This window comes from Drosophila biarmipes, chromosome 2R, assembly GCF_025231255.1.
Source record: "Drosophila biarmipes strain raj3 chromosome 2R, RU_DBia_V1.1, whole genome shotgun sequence".
Classification (NCBI taxonomy): Eukaryota; Metazoa; Arthropoda; class Insecta; order Diptera; family Drosophilidae; genus Drosophila; species Drosophila biarmipes.
The window spans coordinates 22,380,171-22,403,516 of record NC_066615.1 but is presented as its reverse complement, the minus strand read 5'-3'; the positions used below and the strand labels follow the sequence as shown (position 1 = coordinate 22,403,516).

The 23,346-nt window shown below is 40.3% G+C and overlaps 3 protein-coding genes across 4 annotated transcripts; 2 read left to right on the top strand and 1 right to left on the bottom strand.

Moving 5' to 3' along the window:
• Positions 1-9,785: 9,785 nt before the first annotated feature.
• Positions 9,786-11,620, top strand: LOC108022167 (trypsin-1). Its single transcript, XM_017091011.3, has 2 exons — positions 9,786-10,659; positions 10,808-11,620. The coding sequence occupies exons 1-2, from the start codon at positions 9,838-9,840 to the stop codon at positions 11,123-11,125; spliced, it is 1,140 nt and encodes a 379-aa protein (XP_016946500.1). The 5' UTR covers positions 9,786-9,837; the 3' UTR covers positions 11,126-11,620.
• A 129-nt stretch (positions 11,621-11,749) lies between these two features.
• LOC108022218 (trypsin-1) lies at positions 11,750-12,943 on the top strand. The gene has a single exon (XM_017091072.2). It carries the CDS (start codon positions 11,777-11,779, stop codon positions 12,875-12,877), a length of 1,101 nt encoding a protein of 366 aa, XP_016946561.1. The 5' UTR covers positions 11,750-11,776; the 3' UTR covers positions 12,878-12,943.
• A 9,762-nt stretch (positions 12,944-22,705) lies between these two features.
• Positions 22,706-23,272, bottom strand: LOC108022385 (uncharacterized). Of its 2 annotated transcripts, none has more exons than XM_017091268.3 (2): positions 23,005-23,272; positions 22,706-22,938 (listed from the first exon to the last, which is right to left on the bottom strand). In XM_017091268.3, exons 1-2 carry the CDS (start codon positions 23,128-23,130, stop codon positions 22,915-22,917), a joined length of 150 nt encoding a protein of 49 aa, XP_016946757.1. In that variant the 5' UTR covers positions 23,131-23,272; the 3' UTR covers positions 22,706-22,914. The 2 variants fall into 2 exon arrangements, with proteins under 2 accessions (XP_016946757.1, XP_016946756.1); XM_017091267.3 differs by having other exon boundaries at positions 22,706-22,945; positions 23,005-23,263.
• Between the last annotated feature and the right edge of the window lie 74 nt (positions 23,273-23,346).

The window sequence follows — 23,346 nt, the reverse complement described above, 5'->3', positions numbered from 1 at the left end:
GTTATCGTAGAGTACGTAGAAAACTCTTAAGCCATGGTATATTAACTCCTTGAAATAGTTTGAAGGTTTTGGATAATCTAAAATATATAAATTAAATTTTTTTCAAGGATTACTTTAATTTAAATAATCTTAAGCTATGGTAACATACAATTTTGTTACCCATTGACTCCTATCTTTTTGCTTCCTTATCTTTCTGAACTCAGACAAATCACGCATACGTAGTGTTATCCGACAAACGTCACCAATTCACATAGCACTTGGCAAACGTTTAACAATTTTTGGCGCATAGCGTCTAGTTGGCACCATTTGGTCAGCGCCAAAAAGGAGCAGAAATGAATAAAACGAGGAGGACAGGCTACTTTGGGCCAAAACTAAGTATTCCAATACCCTTGATTGACCAAAAACTTTTTGATTAAAAATGCCATAAAAATTTAAAGGATGTTTTACACAGATCTAACCATTAAAAGCCTATTCATTTTTAAAGACTTCTTTGTTTCTATTACTACGAAAATCCGAACTGCAAGCCCGAAACACCTTTTGCTACCCTTCGAAAAAATGTAGAAAAATGTTTAAAATATATACAAATAAATTAAGCAATCACATGCAATAAAAACGGACGAACGCAATGCGGAGTGGAATTTTGTGTGGCGCCGACCAGGGTTGCCAGGCGCCACGGCGACGGGGCCAACAACCCTGGCGCATCGTTTTCGTTTTCCATTAAATCCGCTCCTTTGGTCCTTTTTTTGGCGAGAGTTAGATAAATGTAAATAGGAAATGGAATGCATGACTTGCGCTAAAGAAATCGTCGACATTTTTGCAACTCCATTTTTTTCGAATGGTGACCCGGTCAATGGTGCGGATATATAAAACATTTCAGCAAAGAAGGTTTGGGAGGAGGTGTGAAAAATTGTGTTAGTTGGACAGGCGACCCCGGGGAGTCATCCCCTTTTATTGGTACTCCTTTGAAGGCTTAAAGGAGCAGGCCTACTGTCACGTAAACTGTTCCAGCTTGAGGGAATGCCTTCCCCTACAGCCTTCCTCCCCCTAATAAATGCTGTTGCACCTGGCCAGAGGGACATGTAATGCATTCCGATGGCCGCTTAATTAACCAGCACGTACTCCTGACCCCCAAATGGTGTCAGCTGCTGCAAATATTTGGCATGTGGCGCCAACTCTGCATTCCACTTAATTAGCATTTCTCATATAGAAATACCTGTTTATGCACAGAGAAAAACCAAGGATGATTTATAGGCATTGGGTGCTTTTGAATCTTATAAAGGATTTTAGTTTGAACACGAATTTTATTTAAAGTTTTCCTATCTTACAGTTTCATAATTTCCAAATAAATACATTTAAGTAACAAGGGGAGTTGAAAGATTATAACCTAAGGAATATATACAAATGTTTAATGTTTGTAGTAATACAACCATTTATCACTGAATTCTGTGGTATTCATAATGTATTCATATTTTAACTTCTGCACACTTATTTCTCTGAGCGTACTTATAATTTAATGAAATGCAAAACACGCTCCACTCTCAGTTTAGTGCAGCCGTTTAGTTCCTAATTTATGCTGCAAATGATAAAGTAAATGGCAAGCGATTACATGGGGTCGCATGTTCGGATTTCAACGGGACGATAATGGCCCAGTGGCCATCGGCACTCCAGGAGCTTCAACTATCCACTAACTATGTGTTTTTTGCTAAGGCGACGATTTATTGAACCGGCCGACTTATCAACGACAACAGAACTGAGCCAAATGGGGCAGCCCCCGCACCGAGCTCAGTAACTTGGTCAAGGCAACCACCCTCGGAAAAACATCCTGCCACTGACACAGATACCGAGATGCCAGGACTAAAACTAAGGGGCGGAAGGATAAGTTCCGGGAGGGCTTCTGTTGACTGGTGCCAATTTTCTGTTGATTACAACACTCGACTGCCCTGTCTTTGACCCCGCACCTTCGGACCAACCCCCTTGCAGTCGCTTGACGAGGGTCAAGTGAAAGTTTTAGGGGCAACTAAGGCTAAACTGTTTGCCACCCTTGAGCTCAGCCTCTGTCCTCCGGTCCACTTTATTTATTTTTAAGTTTAATTTGTTTAGCTGTCGTTAAGGGAAAAGGAAGGTGTAAATACAGCAGCAAGGAAATGGCACCAAGTGGGTTAGACAAGCAAACCTGATTTATTTAGACCAAAACCGGTTGCGAAAAGTGTGAATTACCAGCCAAAGGAAATCGAACTACCTGTCGGTGACATTTTCTTGTATTAAATGGGGGAAATTGGTTAGCTAAAAGATAGGGGTTAATTTTGAAAGCCACAATATTTATTTAGTATTAAAAATGAAATCTATTGTCAAGATAAAACAACCACTAACCATATTCTGAACAATTTTAATGTTATTTTATTATTTTTTCTGAGGTATAACATAAATTTATATAATATATCTATTTTCAGAATTATTATTTAACTTAAATATTATTGGCATCTTCTATAGTTATTAAATCCATATCCAAATCAATATCTTCTCCCAACTTAAACCCTTGCATGTGCCATAAAGCAGCTTCAACTTTGGTGAGAAATATATCATAGGTTGCCAAAAATGGCCCACAGAACCCGAAACTCAGCACTAAATCTTCCGCACACAGCAGTCTGGAGCTGGAAACGGAGACAGACTACTGCCCCATCAGGATTTTGGCACCGCTGCCAAAATCATACATCAATTTGGGGACATTCGTCAGTGCCAGGCCACAAATGTGACATGGACCAGAGGCGGGGTTTGCGCTCGCCACGCGGAATATTTCACCACATCCACATCCAGAACCAGATGGGGAAGAGGCGGATGGACTCGTAGAGGTACATATACGTAGCTGCAACATTGTCAAAACAATTAATCATTGACGAAGAAAATGCGCAGGGAACCAGCAAATGGCCGCTCGACTGGCTTATTTGTACCGAAATGTCGAGCCCAGACACCGGAGGACAGAGTGGCTGGCCTGCATTGTGAATTATGCAGGGGACGAGACCACAAATTAGACAAATTTTCGCATGATTATTTCAATTAGTTGCTGGACAACTAAATGAATTTCAATGGACCAACGCCTCCAGAGGTTCGTTTATGGAATTATCCAAATTGCGAAGCTGCTCGGAGAGAAATCCAATTAGGTCCGAGTATCTCAGGCAATGCAGCTTCAAGTATTATTGATATTTTATTATTATAATTACTAGGATATAATTATAAATAAATTATAAATTATTTAGAATTAGGATGAATTTCTGTAGTCCTAATTTTTCAGCTATATTTTCGATTAACAATAAAAAGTGGGCTTTATTTTATTGCGTTTAACCCCATTAATTGTTCGTTACATGGATGAAGAGGAACCGCTTCAATTAACCTGCGGTGGCAGTACAATGAATGAGATGAGTTATTAAAAACATCCGGTTAAAGTATTAACAATGTTGCAAATTACCTTCGTTATAATTTATAGCCACAAACTGTTACAAAGGCAAAGTTACCATCGGTTTTACTTTACAACCATAATTCCTGGCTATTATGGTTGTAAAGTAAAACCGAGTGATATAAATAATTACAAATAAAATATCAAGATGATAACTTAAGCTTATCTTGATATTTTATTTGATATAAATAATTACAAATAAAATATCAAGATGATAACTTAAGCTCATCTTGATATTTTATTTGTAATTATTTATACCACTTTCCTTGCTATTATTAAGGGTATTAATTAAATTATATTTTTCTTGTGGCCTTGATTCCTTTTGCTAAAATTGAATGAACTGCCGATTTTATCAATTGCGGTCGCCATTATTTATCTTGTTCGCCTATTAATTATTAATTTACTCTTAAATTAAGAATAAAATGTAGCCCAAGAGCTTGTAAACCGGTCGGAGTTCCCAGCAAAGAGCGAAATCCATGGATGATTGGCCATTTTGGGCTATTTTATTATTCGATTTTTACGTCATTTAAATATGTCAACAAACAAGATTTTATGGCACTTATTTATTTTCTCGTCTCCCCCATTTCGTGTAATAGCGGGTCAGTTTTGATGGCTTGTTTACGACGCCATTCGAATAGAATTAATGAGTCGTTATGGGAGCATAAAATATGCAATCGATTGAAAAGAGGGCAGGCTCCGAAGTTCCGAGTCCGAAATCTGAATCACCTGTTGCCAGCATTCAAATTGAATTTTTAATCATTTTTTCGAGCCCCGAGTTCGGGAATGGGAACGGTGATCACCTGAGTGACTTACAAGAGCATTCAAAAATCCCATTTGGTGTTCCCAGGCCTGTTTCCATTCTCAAGTGCTCGGACCTCCTCGGGTTTTTGATGTTTGCTCTTCATGATGGTCAAACAAGCTCTCAAAGTGCTTAAGCATGTAACGCCTTTGGTGCCCATCTTTGCCCAAATAGAGGTCGTGTCTAATTGGTTTTATTGTAAGCAGTTGGATTTTATTTTATTATTATGATATAATGTTAATTTAGAAATTTAAGCATGGAAAAATACTATAATTTGGTGTAGAAAGTGAAAAACTCAATAAAGAATGCATAAATTCAGCCCACAAAGTGCTAAAAAATAATATTTTTTGGTATGAATAGTCTTGGCAAAAACAGTAACCTTTACCTGCAAGACTGTATGTGACCTGTCTGGGATCGCATTACCTGTAATTAATCCATTATCGGGCCTCGCGTGCGAAGAGCATATTGCATGCCACTCGGGGGTCGCATGCAAATTATTGCAAGTATGTTGAGCATGCCCAAAAAATCATTACACATTTTTAAGCTGTTTCGCTCTACCTTCCTCTTTTTATATGCCCCCAGAGTTCTTTCAACAAGTACAAGTCATAATCGGCGTTTGGGCAAAAAATGGGATCGCGTGCTGAGGTTGCAACCTGAAACTTGAGACTCTGGCCGTTGCATGCCGTCCCGCCCGAAGTTTTTCCTTGCGTGAGTCTCGATGCGATTCAGCTGATTTCCCAGCCAAGGTGTGGAAACTCTTGATCAGATATTCGTGTCTACTCTTTTTTGGCATTACTTCCCGGCCCCTTCACCCGGACAGTTTCGTTTTCCTTTCGCGAATCCCTTGGGTTAACCGGAAGCGAGAGGTAGCTGTCTGAATGGCCGCAATGAAAAGCGAGTGTGGCGCGCAAATGGAATAACTAATTAAATTTTCAACTGCAAATGAACAGGAGCGCCAGGATAGTCCGAGTCCCGGCCATCCAGCCGGCCAGCTTGCCAGCTTCCAAGTTGGCTAACTACCGGCTTAATTAACTTGGCAGATAAAATTTTATGGCAGCCGAGCAGCGTGCATAGCAAAACATAATCCATTCGCTGTAATAGCCATTCAGGGTTTGAATGGTTGAGTGGCTGAATGGTCGCGCTGCCCTAATGGTTGCCTATGCAAATATGTTGCAATATCCCCCTCCTATGCCGCCCCCCAAAACTCCCACCAATTTCGTTATGGCGGTAGCTGCTTTGGGTTCTCGAAACTTTGCCAGTTCTTGCTGGTTTTCATGTACTGTACTATATACATTTTCCTTTTGCAAACACCTTTCCACGCCGCGCGCATAAATCAAAAGTGAAATTTTTTACACGCACCCAACTGTCTGTGAAAAATATCCCATTTACATGTTCACTCGATGTTTGGGCGAAAAACTCGGGGTCGGGTCATGTCAGACAACCGCCGACTGCCCAACAATTTTGTAATTGTTTTTTGTGGCTGGCTACGCGAGTTGCAGATCCTTAAATCCACAGAAATTAAGAGACTCGTCGCTAAGAGGAGTTATTTTTTAAAGCCGTTGGTATAATATAGAATTCATGACCAAAAAAAAAAAAATGAATACATTTTTCCAATTATTATTTTTATTTAAGTGAGGCCAGTTTCTAAATCAGTTAACCAAGACAACGTTTCAGTTATCCACGTCAAGAATTCGAGTGTAGCGCTTCCTAGTATCCTATCCTAAGAGTCCGAGTAACCAAGTATTGGAAGATATTCACGTTGAACTTGAACTATCATAACCTGAAAACTGGAGTCCGGGGAAATGCCAATTCCAAGTGTTGTGAAACCAAATGATTTTTTGTCGCTGGCCAGGACGAGCTCAAGAAAACGGAAATCAAAGAGTCCTTGAGAACGTTCATCCTTGACCTTCTAAGCCGAATAGACACTTGGACACTTCTATGTTCTCCTCTCCTTTCGCTGAAGGTTCCTCTGGCAGTTGGAGCATCCGCAATTCTGGCAACATCCGTTGCAGCATCTGCAGTCCTGGCAACCTCCCCGCGGACAATTGCATCTTATCCTGTCTGCGGCACTGCCATCCGAGGTCTTTGTTTCGGGGGCGCTTTTTGAACCCCTCAACGAACCACTTGTCTTATTCGGATACATGGCAAAGGTGATCTGAAAACCGCGATTGTTGAGAAACTCTTTTCTTCTAAGCGTTTTACTCACGTGTGCGAATAACTCAAGGTGCAACTAACAATTCTGAACACTTACAATCATCTGAACCAAATTCCGAAAACAAAAATGGAGGGAAAACATAGAACTATCCCATTTAGATGTGGTGTTCTAGGGTTGTGAAGGGTAACTGAGGCACTGGGATTTATGGGACCCAAAAAGACAGTTGACAGTTGTGAGATGTTGAACAGGGCCTACTAAAAATCCATGAAACACAATATATTTCATGGCACATAATTATAATTCATACCAAAATATAACGAATTATTTAATTAATAAATTAATTTATTTAATTTATTTTTCTTGAGAACACCTTTTTGAGAAATATATTTCCATATCTATTAAATTTTAAGAGAATGTCTACCCTCTTTTCCAAGAAAAAACGTTCTTGAAATTGAGACGAAAACACTCTCGCATTTTATTTTGGATTTACTTTAGCGATCTTATTCTTGGGTTACTTAATAAATTCGAGGCTATATATTTATTATTTTAAATATTTCTTGAAAATATTATACTCTTTCAGAAAAGTAAAAAATACATTTTATTGCAAATTTGTTAATTAACACATTTTCCTTGCCCTCTTAACTATTTTTAGAGATACAGCAAACATGGGCCCGACAATCTGGTTCTATAATCGATTCATCTGCCCCCAATTTATCACCTGGCACCCCTCCCTTGGCGACTTTTTGTGGCATGTACCACGTATATATTGTGTACCTGCGGCAGTAATTGGCCGAGCATGAGCTTGGGCTTGTTTAATGAGCGCTTAGTAGTTGGCAACATCTAATGTGCATATTACAATGCCAATTAACATATTTTGCCATCGTGTCCAACAGAGCCAATCTGCCAGGGCCAGGTCTTCAGGTTTTCAGCTCTTCAGGACCGGCAATCAGTCGCAGAGTCACTCTGTTGGTGGTCACGTTTTCCCGGAGAGTGGGCCTTGCATAATTGCGTCGCCAAGTGCAGGTCCCTTCCTCAGGATCGTAAATAACCCCAGGCCCCAGGCCCCGAACCCAAACCCCACTCCCATTCAACATATAGATATGCTCACACATGCAGCTTGTGCTCGGGCTTTTTTTTCCGTATTTTTCATTCGGTTTTGTCTAGCCGGGCATTATGCAAATGGCACTTTGTTTTAACTGCGTGCACTGCGGTTGGGCAATGGATCTGCCATGCCTTTGATGGCTGCCCACCAGTGATGCTAACGATCTATTAAAATAAAAGTGAAAAACAGCACTCAAAACACGACAGGAATTCAATTAAAAGCCCCTGCGAAATTGGAATATTTTAACATTATTGTTGTCCTAATGGAGGAGTGCTAATTTATTCAAAATTCCTAGCTGTCCAAAAAATCTAAGCACATAGGGATAAATTATAACAGCTTTTAAAGGGGTGTGACACGGCTTTTAAACTTTTAATTTATTTATATTTGATAGCTTAAAGGAATCGGTTATCTTAAGAATACATTTTGTATCTGAAATATATCATTCCCAAAATAAGAGATCATCTCCAGTGCCCACAGTCCGACATTAGTTCGTCATCATCATCATCTGGAGGCCCCAGCCCCATCCCCAGCTCCACCTCCATCCGAGCCCAACTGCAACTCCACGTAACTCCACTCGAACTGCATCTGCAGCCAACATTACGCGGACAATTAATATGCCAAATGTTATGTGTGCGCATACTAATGACTCTTGCAACTCCCGACTCTCGAAGACCCCTTCCGATTTTCCCTTTTCTCCGGTTTTTCAGGGCAGACCCTCGCCCATCCATCAATTGGCGGTCATCCGAATGGCGCAGGCGCAACGGCGCCGCCTCCACAGACCTGCAAGTTGTTTTTAATGATCCCGTGGGATGGGGCTACTTAGGCCCATGACCAATATGACTCACGACTGCAATGGACACGTGCGGATGCCACAAGTGGCCTGCCTCGTTAATCTCCGCTCGAAGGAAAGCCCAGCCTGACAGATTCACGTCTTTGGGGAGGTCATTTTCGCTTTTATGACAACCACAGTTGCCTGAGCTTGTTTCTCTGGGGAGCTGAAGTGTGACTACGGCTGGAATTGAGTTCAGTGAATTCTGGAAATAGTCTTTCTTAGCTTGGTGTTTGAAACTGCAGAAAGGTTGTATAAAAAATCCATTGGCTCTATAAAGAAGTGAGTTTTTCCACATAAAATAGACAACATTTGTATGTACCTGTGAAGTAATGTGCAACAATGGTTTTTAGAAAATGTTTATAATGACATTTTAAATGTTTTTAGCATAAGATTATGATACCGGAGCTTTGATATTTTATAGCTCCATGCCCAGTAAAATAGTTCTTGCCAACACATCACCCTGTATGAAGTGCCCCCGGCCCGTGACTCGGCCGAATTGGCAAAGCCGACCACGTAAACGGTGTAAATGTAAACAGTGCCACAAATTTATTGTTGTCGCCGGCATTGTTGCTGCTTTTATTGTCAGCTGTTATAGCTGTCGACACACAGACGAAGCCCCAACGACCCACAAAATCGCCGAAAATCAGCCCCAATAATATAAATCAAAAGAAAGTAAAATTACGATGCGTCGCCGATCGATCGATTGGATGGGAAAGAAGCAAAAAATTCATTTCAATAAGTATTGAAGCGAGAAAAAAACTTTCGCTACTTCAGTGGCGCAAAAGGCTGAAAAGGCAACAAAAACTCTGCTTTTGTGGATGAGTGGCTCCGATTCTGCTGTGTTTTGTTTGCTGGCCAACCGAGTGAAGTATCATGGTCAAGAAATGTACGGTGTGGATGCCCTGGGGCGCCCACGCATGCGCAGAATACAAATGCAAATTTGAGGGGGTGCACAGAAAGAAAATTTTATAAGAAAGCTATCTTTACAGTTATGTTTCATAGTAGATGGAATATCTAAGTTTATGGTTATGGAGTAGTAGTTGAAAACATTTCATAAAAAAGTTGAGTATCTATAGGCAGATTACCGAAAGTCGTACATTAACTTCATATAAAAATTATAGAACCTTAAAATATCGAAAAAATGGCGTCGTATTAAATTGTTTCTAATCACTAGTATCTAAAATTATAAAACAACTTGGACAATCCCCTGACAATTTATAGTTCACAGACCTTTGAAAAAATATCTTTAGACCTTTCTAAAGTCCCTTTCCGCACCAAGAGAAATCCGCAATAATAATGTCTCAAATAAATCACTGTTTCTTTCTGTGTGGATTGGATTGGCAAAGTGGACGTGCCACCGGCCAGAACCACTTTTTTCTTTCTTTTTTGGGTGAAATGCCGCTTTCAAATGCTGGCCAAGCGGCTGGCCGATCAGTTCGCCGAGAGCCACCCGAGTCGGTGGTGTCGCTGTGGAGAAAGCCGGAAAAAGTCTAGAGAAATGAGTCGAGCCTGGTTGTGTCTGCTGCTGATCTGCCTGGCTTTGGGCTGCCAACTGGAGCAGGCTGTAGGTCAGGATCAACCAGAGTTCCAGAACCAAGTATCAGCCCAATCGGAGGCCAAACCCCTGCTGAAACAGTCCCAGAACACCTTCATCCAATGGGTTCTCTCCCTGCTGCCACAACGACCAGGGAGCTCGGATGCGGAGAATGCCACCCTGGCTACATTGAGCAGTAGTTCCACCATGCCGGAGGTGGCATCCACCACCTCGACCACCACGCCGGCTCCCTCGTCCAGCACCACCACGACCAGGAGGGCCACCACTCCGGCTCCACCCACTCTGAATCCGCCCAGAAATTGCAGTGACTGCGTCTGCGGAATAGCCAACATACAGAAGAGGATCGTGGGAGGCCAGGAGACGGAGGTGCACCAGTATCCCTGGGTGGCCATGCTGCTGTACGGCGGAAGGTTCTACTGTGCCGCCTCCCTGCTAAACGATCAGTTCCTCCTAACCGCCTCCCATTGCGTCTATGGTTTTCGGAAGGAGAGAATCTCGGTGAGATTGCTCGAGCACGACCGCAAGATGTCGCACATGCAGAAGATCGACCGCAAGGTGGCCGAGGTGATCACGCATCCCAAGTACAACGCCAGGAACTACGACAACGATATCGCCATCATCAAGTTGGACGAGCCGGTGGAGTTCAACGAGATACTGCATCCCGTCTGCATGCCCACGCCGGGCAGGAGTTTCAAGGGCGAAAATGGCATCGTCACCGGCTGGGGAGCCCTCAAAGTCGGTGGACCCACCTCCGATACTCTTCAGGTAAGAACTGCTTCTCAATAAAGTAAAATTAGCTTGGAAAATATATTTGTAAGTTTGCTCTATAATCTTTATACCTAACCTGTTTCAAAAAGTTTTAAATCCTTTTCATTTAACTAAACTTTACACATCAAAAATCTTTCCTTCTCAGGAGGTTCAAGTGCCCATTCTATCGCAAGATGAGTGCCGCAAGAGTCGCTATGGAAACAAGATCACAGACAACATGTTGTGCGGGGGATACGATGAGGGTGGCAAGGACTCCTGCCAGGGCGACAGTGGAGGTCCCCTGCACATCGTGGCCAGTGGAACGCGAGAGCATCAAATAGCCGGCGTGGTTTCGTGGGGCGAGGGCTGTGCCAAGGCCGGTTATCCTGGTGTCTATGCCAGAGTCAACCGCTATGGAACCTGGATCAAGAACCTCACCAAACAGGCTTGCCTCTGCCAGCAGGAGACCAAGAAGATCAAGTAGACACCATCTAGCTAAGTCTGTATCTTTTAATAGTAAATACTCTTGCTGGGGTGGTAATGAATTAGGGAATAAGAGCGAGTATTAGGATCTTCTATTATACATTTTTGAAAATAATATTTCAGGATTTCATATCTCCCCTGCATGTGATACTTCTCAAGGTCTTCGGTATATAACAATAAAAAAAAGTAATTATTATATTTGCTCTTATACCATCTATGTTTAACCAAACTTACAAATTCTCAGCATGCAATAGAATCGCTTGAAAGACAAGTTTTCATTACAAAAAGCTTGTTATTTCCCGAGTCACTAACTCCTATATCCCAAGAAACTAACTATTTTCGCTGAAAATAACTTTGCACTTTCTAGGGATATAAGTTCAGGCCTTTTAAAATCAGAAAAAGAATTTACCATCCTTGCAAGAGTATGCCCTCTTCGGCATGCTCGAAGATCCTTTTCTCAAGCTGTTTTATATTTATTGATTAAAAGAAAAGTTTTCATAAAGTGCGCTAACCTTTCTTGGGAGCCGGTTTCCTTGGGCTATTCTGGTCTAGCCAGTTCTTGGCTTTCGGATTGGAAGAGTGCTGGGTACCATCTGTCTCGCAGGATTTCTTCGGTTAGTTGCCAACTGCCAGTTGGCCAGGTTAGTTGACCATGTGTAATTTTCGTATTCTGCTGATTGCTGCATTGGCAGTGGGTGACTTGGCCTGGGCCACGCCCCCCTTGCGTTCCGCCTCCGAGCCAGAGAAGATCTTGAGCAACCTGGCTCAGCTGAGGCAGACTGGCTTCCTGGACTGGATACAATCCATCGTGGGTCCCGATGTTCCTGCGGACTGGAATCCCCCAGCGAAAAGGGAGTGCGCCGAGTGCTCCTGCGGTAATATCAATACCCGTCATAGGATCGTTGGAGGTCAGGAGACGGAGGTCCATGAGTACCCCTGGATGATTATGCTCATGTGGTTCGGTAACTTCTACTGTGGAGGCTCTCTGATCAATGATCAATATGCCTTGACCGCTGCCCACTGCCTCAATGGCTTCTATTATCGTTTGATCACTGTTCGTCTGCTGGAGCACAATCGTCAGGATAGCCATGTGAAGATCGTGGAGCGCCGGGTGTCCAAGGTGCTGATCCATCCCAAGTACAGCACCAGGAACTTCGACAGTGACATTGCCCTGATTCGCTTCAATGAGCCCGTTCGTCTTGGCATAGATATGCATCCAGTTTGCTTGCCCACTCCCAGCGACAGTTATGCGGGTCAAACGGCTGTGGTCACCGGCTGGGGAGCCCTGAGTGAAGGTGGACCCGTTTCAGATACCCTCCAGGAGGTGGAGGTGCCCATCCTCACCCAGGAGGAGTGTCGCCAGAGCAACTATGGCGAAGCCAGGATCACCGACAACATGATTTGTGCTGGCTACGTGGAGCAGGGTGGCAAGGATGCCTGCCAAGGTGACAGTGGTGGACCTATGCATGTCCGGGGCTCCGGAGAAGCCTACCAGCTGGCGGGCATAGTCTCCTGGGGCGAGGGATGTGCCAGGCCAAGTGCCCCTGGGGTTTACACCCGGGTGAGCAACTTTAACGACTGGATTGCGGAGAATACCAAGGATGCCTGCTCCTGTGCCCAGCCAGAAGCTGCAGGCGAGCCGGTTTCACCCATGAACACCACCGAGCAGGGAGAGCAGGAACAGGAGAACACCACTGCCGGTGGGCCAGCAGAACCAGATCCCGAGGTGGAGGAGGCCAACAAGTTGGTTTAGAATTCATGATTTTCTGCACTCAATAAGTACATCGCTAATAAAGGCCGTTGGCCACTGATATTCGAATTATTAAATGTGTTCTTATATGAAAATTAAATTTAAATAGAGTTAATGTATATCTTGAATTTAGATTTTTAGAGAACTTAAACACAAACTCATAGAAATATCCCTTTTCCTAATCGGTATCTATAACTCAAATTATTAAATTTTGAAGTGCAGTTTTTGGGCTCTCATCGTGAACCCATTGGAATGAAGGATATTTTGAACATGAAAATGGGCTAAAATCTTGACCCTCGTTAACAATAAAATACTTAATGCAGATTTAAAGAGAATTCAATTACAAACTCATAGAGGTATCACACAACTTAATCAGAACACGATAGCAAAAGTTATGGAATTTAGAAGTGCAGTTTTGGTCTCCCGTTGTGACCCCATTGGAATGAAGGATATTTTGAACATGAAAATGGGATAAAAACTTGACCCTCGTAAACAATAAAATATTTAATGCAGATTTAAAGAGAATTCAATTACAAACTCATAGAGGTATCCCACATCCTAATCGGAATCCGATATCAAAATTTATGGAATTTAGAAGTGCAGTTTTGGGCTCCCATTGTGACCCCATTGGAATGAAGGATATTTTGAACATGAAAATGGGATAAAAACTTGACCCTCGTAAACAATAAAATATTTAATGCAGATTTACAGAGAATTCAACCACAAACTCATAGAGGGATCACACATCGTAATCTTAATCCGATATCAAAAGTTATGAAATTTTGAAGTGCAGTTTTGGTCTCCCGTTGTGACCCCATTGGAATGAAGGATATTTTGAACATGAAAATGGGCTAAAAACTGGACCCTCGTTAACAATAAAATATTTAATGCAGATTTACAGAGAATTCAACCACAAACTCATAGAGGTATACCAGTTCTAAATCGGAATCCGATAGCAAAAGTTATGGAATTTAGAAGTGCAGTTTTGGGCTCCCATTGTGACCCCATTGGAATGAAGGATATTTTGAACATGAAAATGGCCTAAAAACTGGACCCTCGTAAGCAATAAAATATTTAATACAGATTTAAAGAGAATTCAATTACAAACTCATAGAGGTATCACACATCCTAATCGGAATCCGATATCAAAAGTTATGGAATTTAGAAGTGCAGTTTTGGGCTCCCATTGTGACCCCATTGGAATGAAGGATATTTTGAACATGAAAATGGGCTAAAATCTTGACCCTCGTAAACAATAAAATATTTAATACAGATTTAAAGAGAATTCAATTACAAACTCATAGAGGTATCACACATCCTAATCGGAATCCGATATCAAAAGTTATGGAATTTAGAAGTGCAGTTTTGGGCTCCCATTGTGACCCCATTGGAATGAAGGATATTTTGAACATGAAAATGGCCTAAAAACTGGACCCTCGTAAACAATAAAATATTTAATACAGATTTAAAGAGAATTCAATTACAAACTCATAGAGGTATCACACATCCTAATCGGAATCCGATATCAAAAGTTATGGAATTTAGAAGTGCAGTTTTGGTCTCCCGTTGTGACCCCATTGGAATGAAGGATATTTTGAACATGAAAATGGCCTAAAAACTGGACCCTCGTAAACAATAAAATATTTAATACAGATTTAAAGAGAATTCAATTACAAACTCATAGAGGTATCACACATCCTAATCGGAATCCGATATCAAAAGTTATGGAATTTAGAAGTGCAGTTTTGGGCTCCCATTGTGACCCCATTGGAATGAAGGATATTTTGAACATGAAAATGGCCTAAAAACTGGACCCTCGTAAACAATAAAATATTTAATGCAGACTTAAAGAGAATTCAACCACAAACTCATAGAGGTATACCACTTCTAAATCGGAATCCGATAGCAAAAGTTATGGAATTTAGAAGTGCAGTTTTGGGCTCCCATTGTGACCCCATTGGAATGAAGGATATTTTGAACATGAAAATGGGCTAAAATCTTGACCCTCGTTAACAATAAAATATTTCATGCAGACTTAAAGAGAATTCAACCACAAACTCATAGAGGTATACCAGTTCTAAATCGGAATCCGATAGCAAAAGTTATGGAATTTAGAAGTGCAGTTTTGGGCTCCCATTGTGACCCCATTGGAATGAAGGATATTTTGAACATGAAAATGGGCTAAAAAATGGACCCTCGTAAGCAATAAAATATTTAATGCAGACTTAAAGAGAATTCAACCACAAACTCATAGAGGTATACCAGTTCTAAATCGGAATCCGATAGCAAAAGTTATGGAATTTAGAAGTGCAGTTTTGGGCTCCCATTGTGACCCCATTGGAATGAAGGATATTTTGAACATGAAAATGGGCTAAAATCTTGACCCTCGTTAACAATAAAATATTTCATGCAGACTTAAAGAGAATTCAACCACAAACTCATAGAGGTATACCAGTTCTAAATCGGAATCCGATAGCAAAAGTTATGGAATTTAGAAGTGCAGTTTTGGGCTCCCATTGTGACCCCATTGGAATGAAGGATATTTTGAACATGAAAATGGGCTAAAAAATGGACCCTCGTAAGCAATAAAATATTTAATGCAGACTTAAAGAGAATTCAACCACAAACTCATAGAGGTATACCAGTTCTAAATCGGAATCCGATAGCAAAAGTTATGGAATTTAGAAGTGCAGTTTTGGGCTCCCATTGTGACCCCATTGGAATGAAGGATATTTTGAACATGAAAATGGGCTAAAAAATGGACCCTCGTAAGCAATAAAATATTTAATGCAGACTTAAAGAGAATTCAACCACAAACTCATAGAGGTATACCAGTTCTAAATCGGAATCCGATAGCAAAAGTTATGGAATTTAGAAGTGCAGTTTTGGGCTCCCATTGTGACCCCATTGGAATGAAGGATATTTTGAACATGAAAATGGGCTAAAAAATGGACCCTCGTAAGCAATAAAATATTTAATGCAGACTTAAAGAGAATTCAACCACAAACTCATAGAGGTATACCAGTTCTAAATCGGAATCCGATAGCAAAAGTTATGGAATTTAGAAGTGCAGTTTTGGGCTCCCATTGTGACCCCATTGGAATGAAGGATATTTTGAACATGAAAATGGGCTAAAAAATGGACCCTCGTAAGCAATAAAATATTTAATGCAGACTTAAAGAGAATTCAACCACAAACTCATAGAGGTATACCAGTTCTAAATCGGAATCCGATAGCAAAAGTTATGGAATTTAGAAGTGCAGTTTTGGGCTCCCATTGTGACCCCATTGGAATGAAGGATATTTTGAACATGAAAATGGGCTAAAAAATGGACCCTCGTAAGCAATAAAATATTTAATGCAGACTTAAAGAGAATTCAACCACAAACTCATAGAGGTATACCAGTTCTAAATCGGAATCCGATAGCAAAAGTTATGGAATTTAGAAGTGCAGTTTTGGGCTCCCATTGTGACCCCATTGGAATGAAGGATATTTTGAACATGAAAATGGGCTAAAAAATGGACCCTCGTAAGCAATAAAATATTTAATGCAGACTTAAAGAGAATTCAACCACAAACTCATAGAGGTATACCAGTTCTAAATCGGAATCCGATAGCAAAAGTTATGGAATTTAGAAGTGCAGTTTTGGGCTCCCATTGTGACCCCATTGGAATGAAGGATATTTTGAACATGAAAATGGGCTAAAAAATGGACCCTCGTAAGCAATAAAATATTTAATGCAGACTTAAAGAGAATTCAACCACAAACTCATAGAGGTATACCAGTTCTAAATCGGAATCCGATAGCAAAAGTTATGGAATTTAGAAGTGCAGTTTTGGGCTCCCATTGTGACCCCATTGGAATGAAGGATATTTTGAACATGAAAATGGGCTAAAATCTTGACCCTCGTTAACAATAAAATATTTCATGCAGACTTAAAGAGAATTCAACCACAAACTCATAGAGGTATCACACATCCTAATCGGAATCCTATAACAAAAGTTATGGAACTTAGAAGTGCAGTTTTGGGCTCCCATTGTGACCCCATTGGAATGAAGGATATTTTGAACATGAAAATGGGCTAAAAAATGGACCCTCGTAAGCAATAAAATATTTAATGCAGACTTAAAGAGAATTCAACCACAAACTCATGGAGATATCACACAACTTAATCGGAACCCGATGGCAAAAGTTATGGAATTTAGAAGTGCAGTTTTGGGCTCCCATTGTGACCCCATTGGAATGAAGGATATTTTGAACATGAAAATGGGCTAAAAAGTGGACCCTCGTAAGCAATAAAATATTTAATGCAGATTTACAGAGAATTCAACCACAAACTCATAGAGGTATAACACATCCTAATCGGGATCCGATATCAAAAGTTATGGAATTCAGAAGTGCAGTTTTGGGCTCCCGTTGTGACCCCATTGAAATGATAGATATTTTGAACATGAAAATGGGCTGAAATCTTGACCCTCGTTAACAATAAAATATTTCATGCAGACTTAAAGAGAATTCAACCACAAACTCATAGAGGTATACCAGTTCTAAATCGGAATCCGATAGCAAAAGTTATGGAATTTAGAAGTGCAGTTTTGGGCTCCCATTGTGACCCCATTGGAATGAAGGATATTTTGAACATGAAAATGGCCTAAAAACTGGACCCTCGTAAGCAATAAAATATTTAATACAGATTTAAAGAGAATTCAATTACAAACTCATAGAGGTATCACACATCCTAATCGGAATCCGATATCAAAAGTTATGGAATTTAGAAGTGCAGTTTTGGGCTCCCATTGTGACCCCATTGGAATGAAGGATATTTTGAACATGAAAATGGCCTAAAAACTGGACCCTCGTAAACAATAAAATATTTAATACAGATTTAAAGAGAATTCAATTACAAACTCATAGAGGTATCACACATCCTAATCGGAATCCGATATCAAAAGTTATGGAATTTAGAAGTGCAGTTTTGGTCTCCCGTTGTGACCCCATTGGAATGAAGGATATTTTGAACATGAAAATGGCCTAAAAACTGGACCCTCGTAAACAATAAAATATTTAATACAGATTTAAAGAGAATTCAATTACAAACTCATAGAGGTATCACACATCCTAATCGGAATCCGATATCAAAAGTTATGGAATTTAGAAGTGCAGTTTTGGGCTCCCATTGTGACCCCATTGGAATGAAGGATATTTTGAACATGAAAATGGCCTAAAAACTGGACCCTCGTAAACAATAAAATATTTAATGCAGACTTAAAGAGAATTCAACCACAAACTCATAGAGGTATACCACTTCTAAATCGGAATCCGATAGCAAAAGTTATGGAATTTAGAAGTGCAGTTTTGGGCTCCCATTGTGACCCCATTGGAATGAAGGATATTTTGAACATGAAAATGGGCTAAAATCTTGACCCTCGTTAACAATAAAATATTTCATGCAGACTTAAAGAGAATTCAACCACAAACTCATAGAGGTATACCAGTTCTAAATCGGAATCCGATAGCAAAAGTTATGGAATTTAGAAGTGCAGTTTTGGGCTCCCATTGTGACCCCATTGGAATGAAGGATATTTTGAACATGAAAATGGGCTAAAAAATGGACCCTCGTAAGCAATAAAATATTTAATGCAGACTTAAAGAGAATTCAACCACAAACTCATAGAGGTATACCAGTTCTAAATCGGAATCCGATAGCAAAAGTTATGGAATTTAGAAGTGCAGTTTTGGGCTCCCATTGTGACCCCATTGGAATGAAGGATATTTTGAACATGAAAATGGGCTAAAATCTTGACCCTCGTTAACAATAAAATATTTCATGCAGACTTAAAGAGAATTCAACCACAAACTCATAGAGGTATACCAGTTCTAAATCGGAATCCGATAGCAAAAGTTATGGAATTTAGAAGTGCAGTTTTGGGCTCCCATTGTGACCCCATTGGAATGAAGGATATTTTGAACATGAAAATGGGCTAAAAAATGGACCCTCGTAAGCAATAAAATATTTAATGCAGACTTAAAGAGAATTCAACCACAAACTCATAGAGGTATACCAGTTCTAAATCGGAATCCGATAGCAAAAGTTATGGAATTTAGAAGTGCAGTTTTGGGCTCCCATTGTGACCCCATTGGAATGAAGGATATTTTGAACATGAAAATGGGCTAAAATCTTGACCCTCGTTAACAATAAAATATTTCATGCAGACTTAAAGAGAATTCAACCACAAACTCATAGAGGTATCACACATCCTAATCGGAATCCTATAACAAAAGTTATGGAACTTAGAAGTGCAGTTTTGGGCTCCCATTGTGACCCCATTGGAATGAAGGATATTTTGAACATGAAAATGGGCTAAAAAATGGACCCTCGTAAGCAATAAAATATTTAATGCAGACTTAAAGAGAATTCAACCACAAACTCATGGAGATATCACACAACTTAATCGGAACCCGATGGCAAAAGTTATGGAATTTAGAAGTGCAGTTTTGGGCTCCCATTGTGACCCCATTGGAATGAAGGATATTTTGAACATGAAAATGGGCTAAAAAGTGGACCCTCGTAAGCAATAAAATATTTAATGCAGATTTACAGAGAATTCAACCACAAACTCATAGAGGTATAACACATCCTAATCGGGATCCGATATCAAAAGTTATGGAATTCAGAAGTGCAGTTTTGGGCTCCCGTTGTGACCCCATTGAAATGATAGATATTTTGAACATGAAAATGGGCTGAAATCTTGACCCTCGTTAACAATAAAATATTTCATGCAGACTTAAAGAGAATTCAACCACAAACTCATAGAGGTATACCAGTTCTAAATCGGAATCCGATAGCAAAAGTTATGGAATTTAGAAGTGCAGTTTTGGGCTCCCATTGTGACCCCATTGGAATGAAGGATATTTTGAACATGAAAATGGCCTAAAAACTGGACCCTCGTAAACAATAAAATACTTAATGCAGACTTAAAGAGAATTCAACCACAAACTCATAGAGGTATACCACTTCTAAATCGGAATCCGATAGCAAAAGTTATGGAATTTAGAAGTGCAGTTTTGGGCTCCCATTGTGACCCCATTGGAATGAAGGATATTTTGAACATGAAAATGGGATAAAAACTTGACCCTCGTAAACAATAAAATATTTAATGCAGATTTACAGAGAATTCAACCACAAACTCATAGAGGTATCACACAACTTAATCGGAACCCGATAGCAAAAGTTATGGAATTTAGAAGTGCAGTTTTGGGCTCCCATTGTGACCCCATTGGAATGAAGGATATTTTGAACATGAAAATGGGCTAAAAAATGGACCCTCGTAAGCAATAAAATATTTAATGCAGACTTAAAGAGAATTCAACCACAAACTCATAGAGGTATACCAGTTCTAAATCGGAATCCGATAGCAAAAGTTATGGAATTTAGAAGTGCAGTTTTGGGCTCCCATTGTGACCCCATTGGAATGAAGGATATTTTGAACATGAAAATGGGCTAAAATCTTGACCCTCGTTAACAATAAAATATTTCATGCAGACTTAAAGAGAATTCAACCACAAACTCATAGAGGTATCACACATCCTAATCGGAATCCTATAACAAAAGTTATGGAACTTAGAAGTGCAGTTTTGGGCTCCCATTGTGACCCCATTGGAATGAAGGATATTTTGAACATGAAAATGGGCTAAAAAATGGACCCTCGTAAGCAATAAAATATTTAATGCAGACTTAAAGAGAATTCAACCACAAACTCATGGAGATATCACACAACTTAATCGGAACCCGATGGCAAAAGTTATGGAATTTAGAAGTGCAGTTTTGGGCTCCCATTGTGACCCCATTGGAATGAAGGATATTTTGAACATGAAAATGGGCTAAAAAGTGGACCCTCGTAAGCAATAAAATATTTAATGCAGATTTACAGAGAATTCAACCACAAACTCATAGAGGTATAACACATCCTAATCGGGATCCGATATCAAAAGTTATGGAATTCAGAAGTGCAGTTTTGGGCTCCCGTTGTGACCCCATTGAAATGATAGATATTTTGAACATGAAAATGGGCTGAAATCTTGACCCTCGTTAACAATAAAATATTTCATGCAGACTTAAAGAGAATTCAACCACAAACTCATAGAGGTATACCAGTTCTAAATCGGAATCCGATAGCAAAAGTTATGGAATTTAGAAGTGCAGTTTTGGGCTCCCATTGTGACCCCATTGGAATGAAGGATATTTTGAACATGAAAATGGCCTAAAAACTGGACCCTCGTAAACAATAAAATACTTAATGCAGACTTAAAGAGAATTCAACCACAAACTCATAGAGGTATACCAGTTCTAAATCGGAATCCGATAGCAAAAGTTATGGAATTTAGAAGTGCAGTTTTGGGCTCCCATTGTGACCCCATTGGAATGAAGGATATTTTGAACATGAAAATGGGATAAAAACTTGACCCTCGTAAACAATAAAATATTTAATGCAGATTTACAGAGAATTCAACCACAAACTCATAGAGGTATCACACATCTTAATCGGAATCCGATATCAAAAGTTATGGAATTTAGAAGTGCAGTTTTGGGCTCCCGTTGTGACCCCATTGGAGGACATTTGAACATGAAAATGGGCTACAAAATTGATCCTTGTAAACAATAAAATCATCAATGCAGATTTAATGGTAATTTAATCTTATACTCGTAGAGATATTCTACTTCTCAATCGGAATCCTATAACTGAAGTTATGGATTTTAGTAGTAAGGATAGATTAAACATGCAAATGCTATTTAGAATCTTCCAAAAGGTGTGAACGACTATTTACAACTCTCTGGCCAATATGCGGAAGATAAATCGGAGAGGGGCAGCCGTAGACTAAATTGAACTCACCTCCGGTAAGGCCTTGTGGAGGATAGGATAATGAATGATCTGGCCTGCGATCACCACTTACATGCCGATTTCTCCGAGGTGTTTCGCTGCACATCGCCAGCTTATTGTTCCAGTTTTCGGCTTGTTAGCTACTCCCTCTCACTCTGCCTCAATTTCCGCCTGTAATCCGCTTGTTTTCAAGTCTACCCCCGGGGCACTCTGCAATTTTTGCTACACGAAATTGCCACTAAATCAAAAAATGCTCATGCAAACAGCCACAACCGCAGACACCTACACTCGATTTCAGACGGTTCTGGTTTGGGGGCTTTTGGTCCGCTGTGCGTGCCTGTCCCATCGGGATTGAACCCGGTCCCAGGCCCAGCCCAGACCAAGTGAGAGCATTGATAAATAACTAAATAATAGAACAAGCAGCTGGCAAAAGGTGCTAAAACTTTAAAGGCGGCTAAAGTGAAATAAAATATAGGCGATTGGGGGGCAAACTTAAAGCGACGAGTTACATACCCTTCTTAAAATATAAAAAATCAGTTTATAATATTAACTATTTAATAGTAAATATTTTTATATGATATAAGACTACTCCCTAATCGTAAGCTCCTTCTCTTCCTCTAAGGACCCTCTCAAAGCGTATTAAAAGGCCACCAAAAATTATATCCATCCTCGAGCGCAGTTTAAATTTGTGCAGCCAAATTGGCTTTTGTGGTAAAAATATTTATTTTTCTCGCTGCGCGTCCCCTTTCCCCAGTTCCTTTTTGGCCAGGCGCAAATTTGCTGCAATTGAGCTGAGTTCTGCTTTATTTTATTTTTGGGTTTTGCACTTTTATGTTTGGCCAGCCGCAGGTTAGAAAAGTTTATTGGGGCGTAAAATTGTTTGATTGAATATTAGTGAGCGGTGCCGCGTTTGAGCCTGAGACCCCCGTCCAAAAACTGAAAGCCGCCGGACAGTAATGGCATAATAAAACGTAAGGCTAATAATATATTGAGAATTTTGGGGCATACAACAGAGTTCAACGTGGACCAGAAAACCGAAAGTAGTGGAGGGAAGTGGGAGCGATCATCAGGCGATGCCAGCGCCTTGGAGGGCATTTCCCACAACATTCGTGAGACCCAACACGCAGAGTAGTGAGGACACCAGCACTTTTTCGGTCAGAATTAATACCAGATTGGCAATATTCGCTGCGGGCTTATTAAAAAGGAAAATCAACAATCGGAATAGGAAAGATGGTAGCTGCAATGACTCACCTCCAGAAACGTTATGGTCATACTGAGGGTTTTTTGGGCCAGGATCACGCTGAGGCCAATGCAGGTGATCAGACCCATGATGGTGATGAGGGTGAGGGTCTCCACAAGACGCACGGCCACTGGCATTTTTGCGATGGAGCTTCGGGTTTAACTCGCACCGTATGGCTAGGATTTCGGAGATTTTGAGCTACTTTGGAGACTATTTTTGGGGGAAACGCCGAACCAAATTTACAAAGTGATGTCTATGTCAAAGTATTTTATCCAAATATTATATATATAATATTTAAAAAAATGTTTGTATATACGCAAATTTTATTTCGGTTTTAAACTTCCTAAAACATA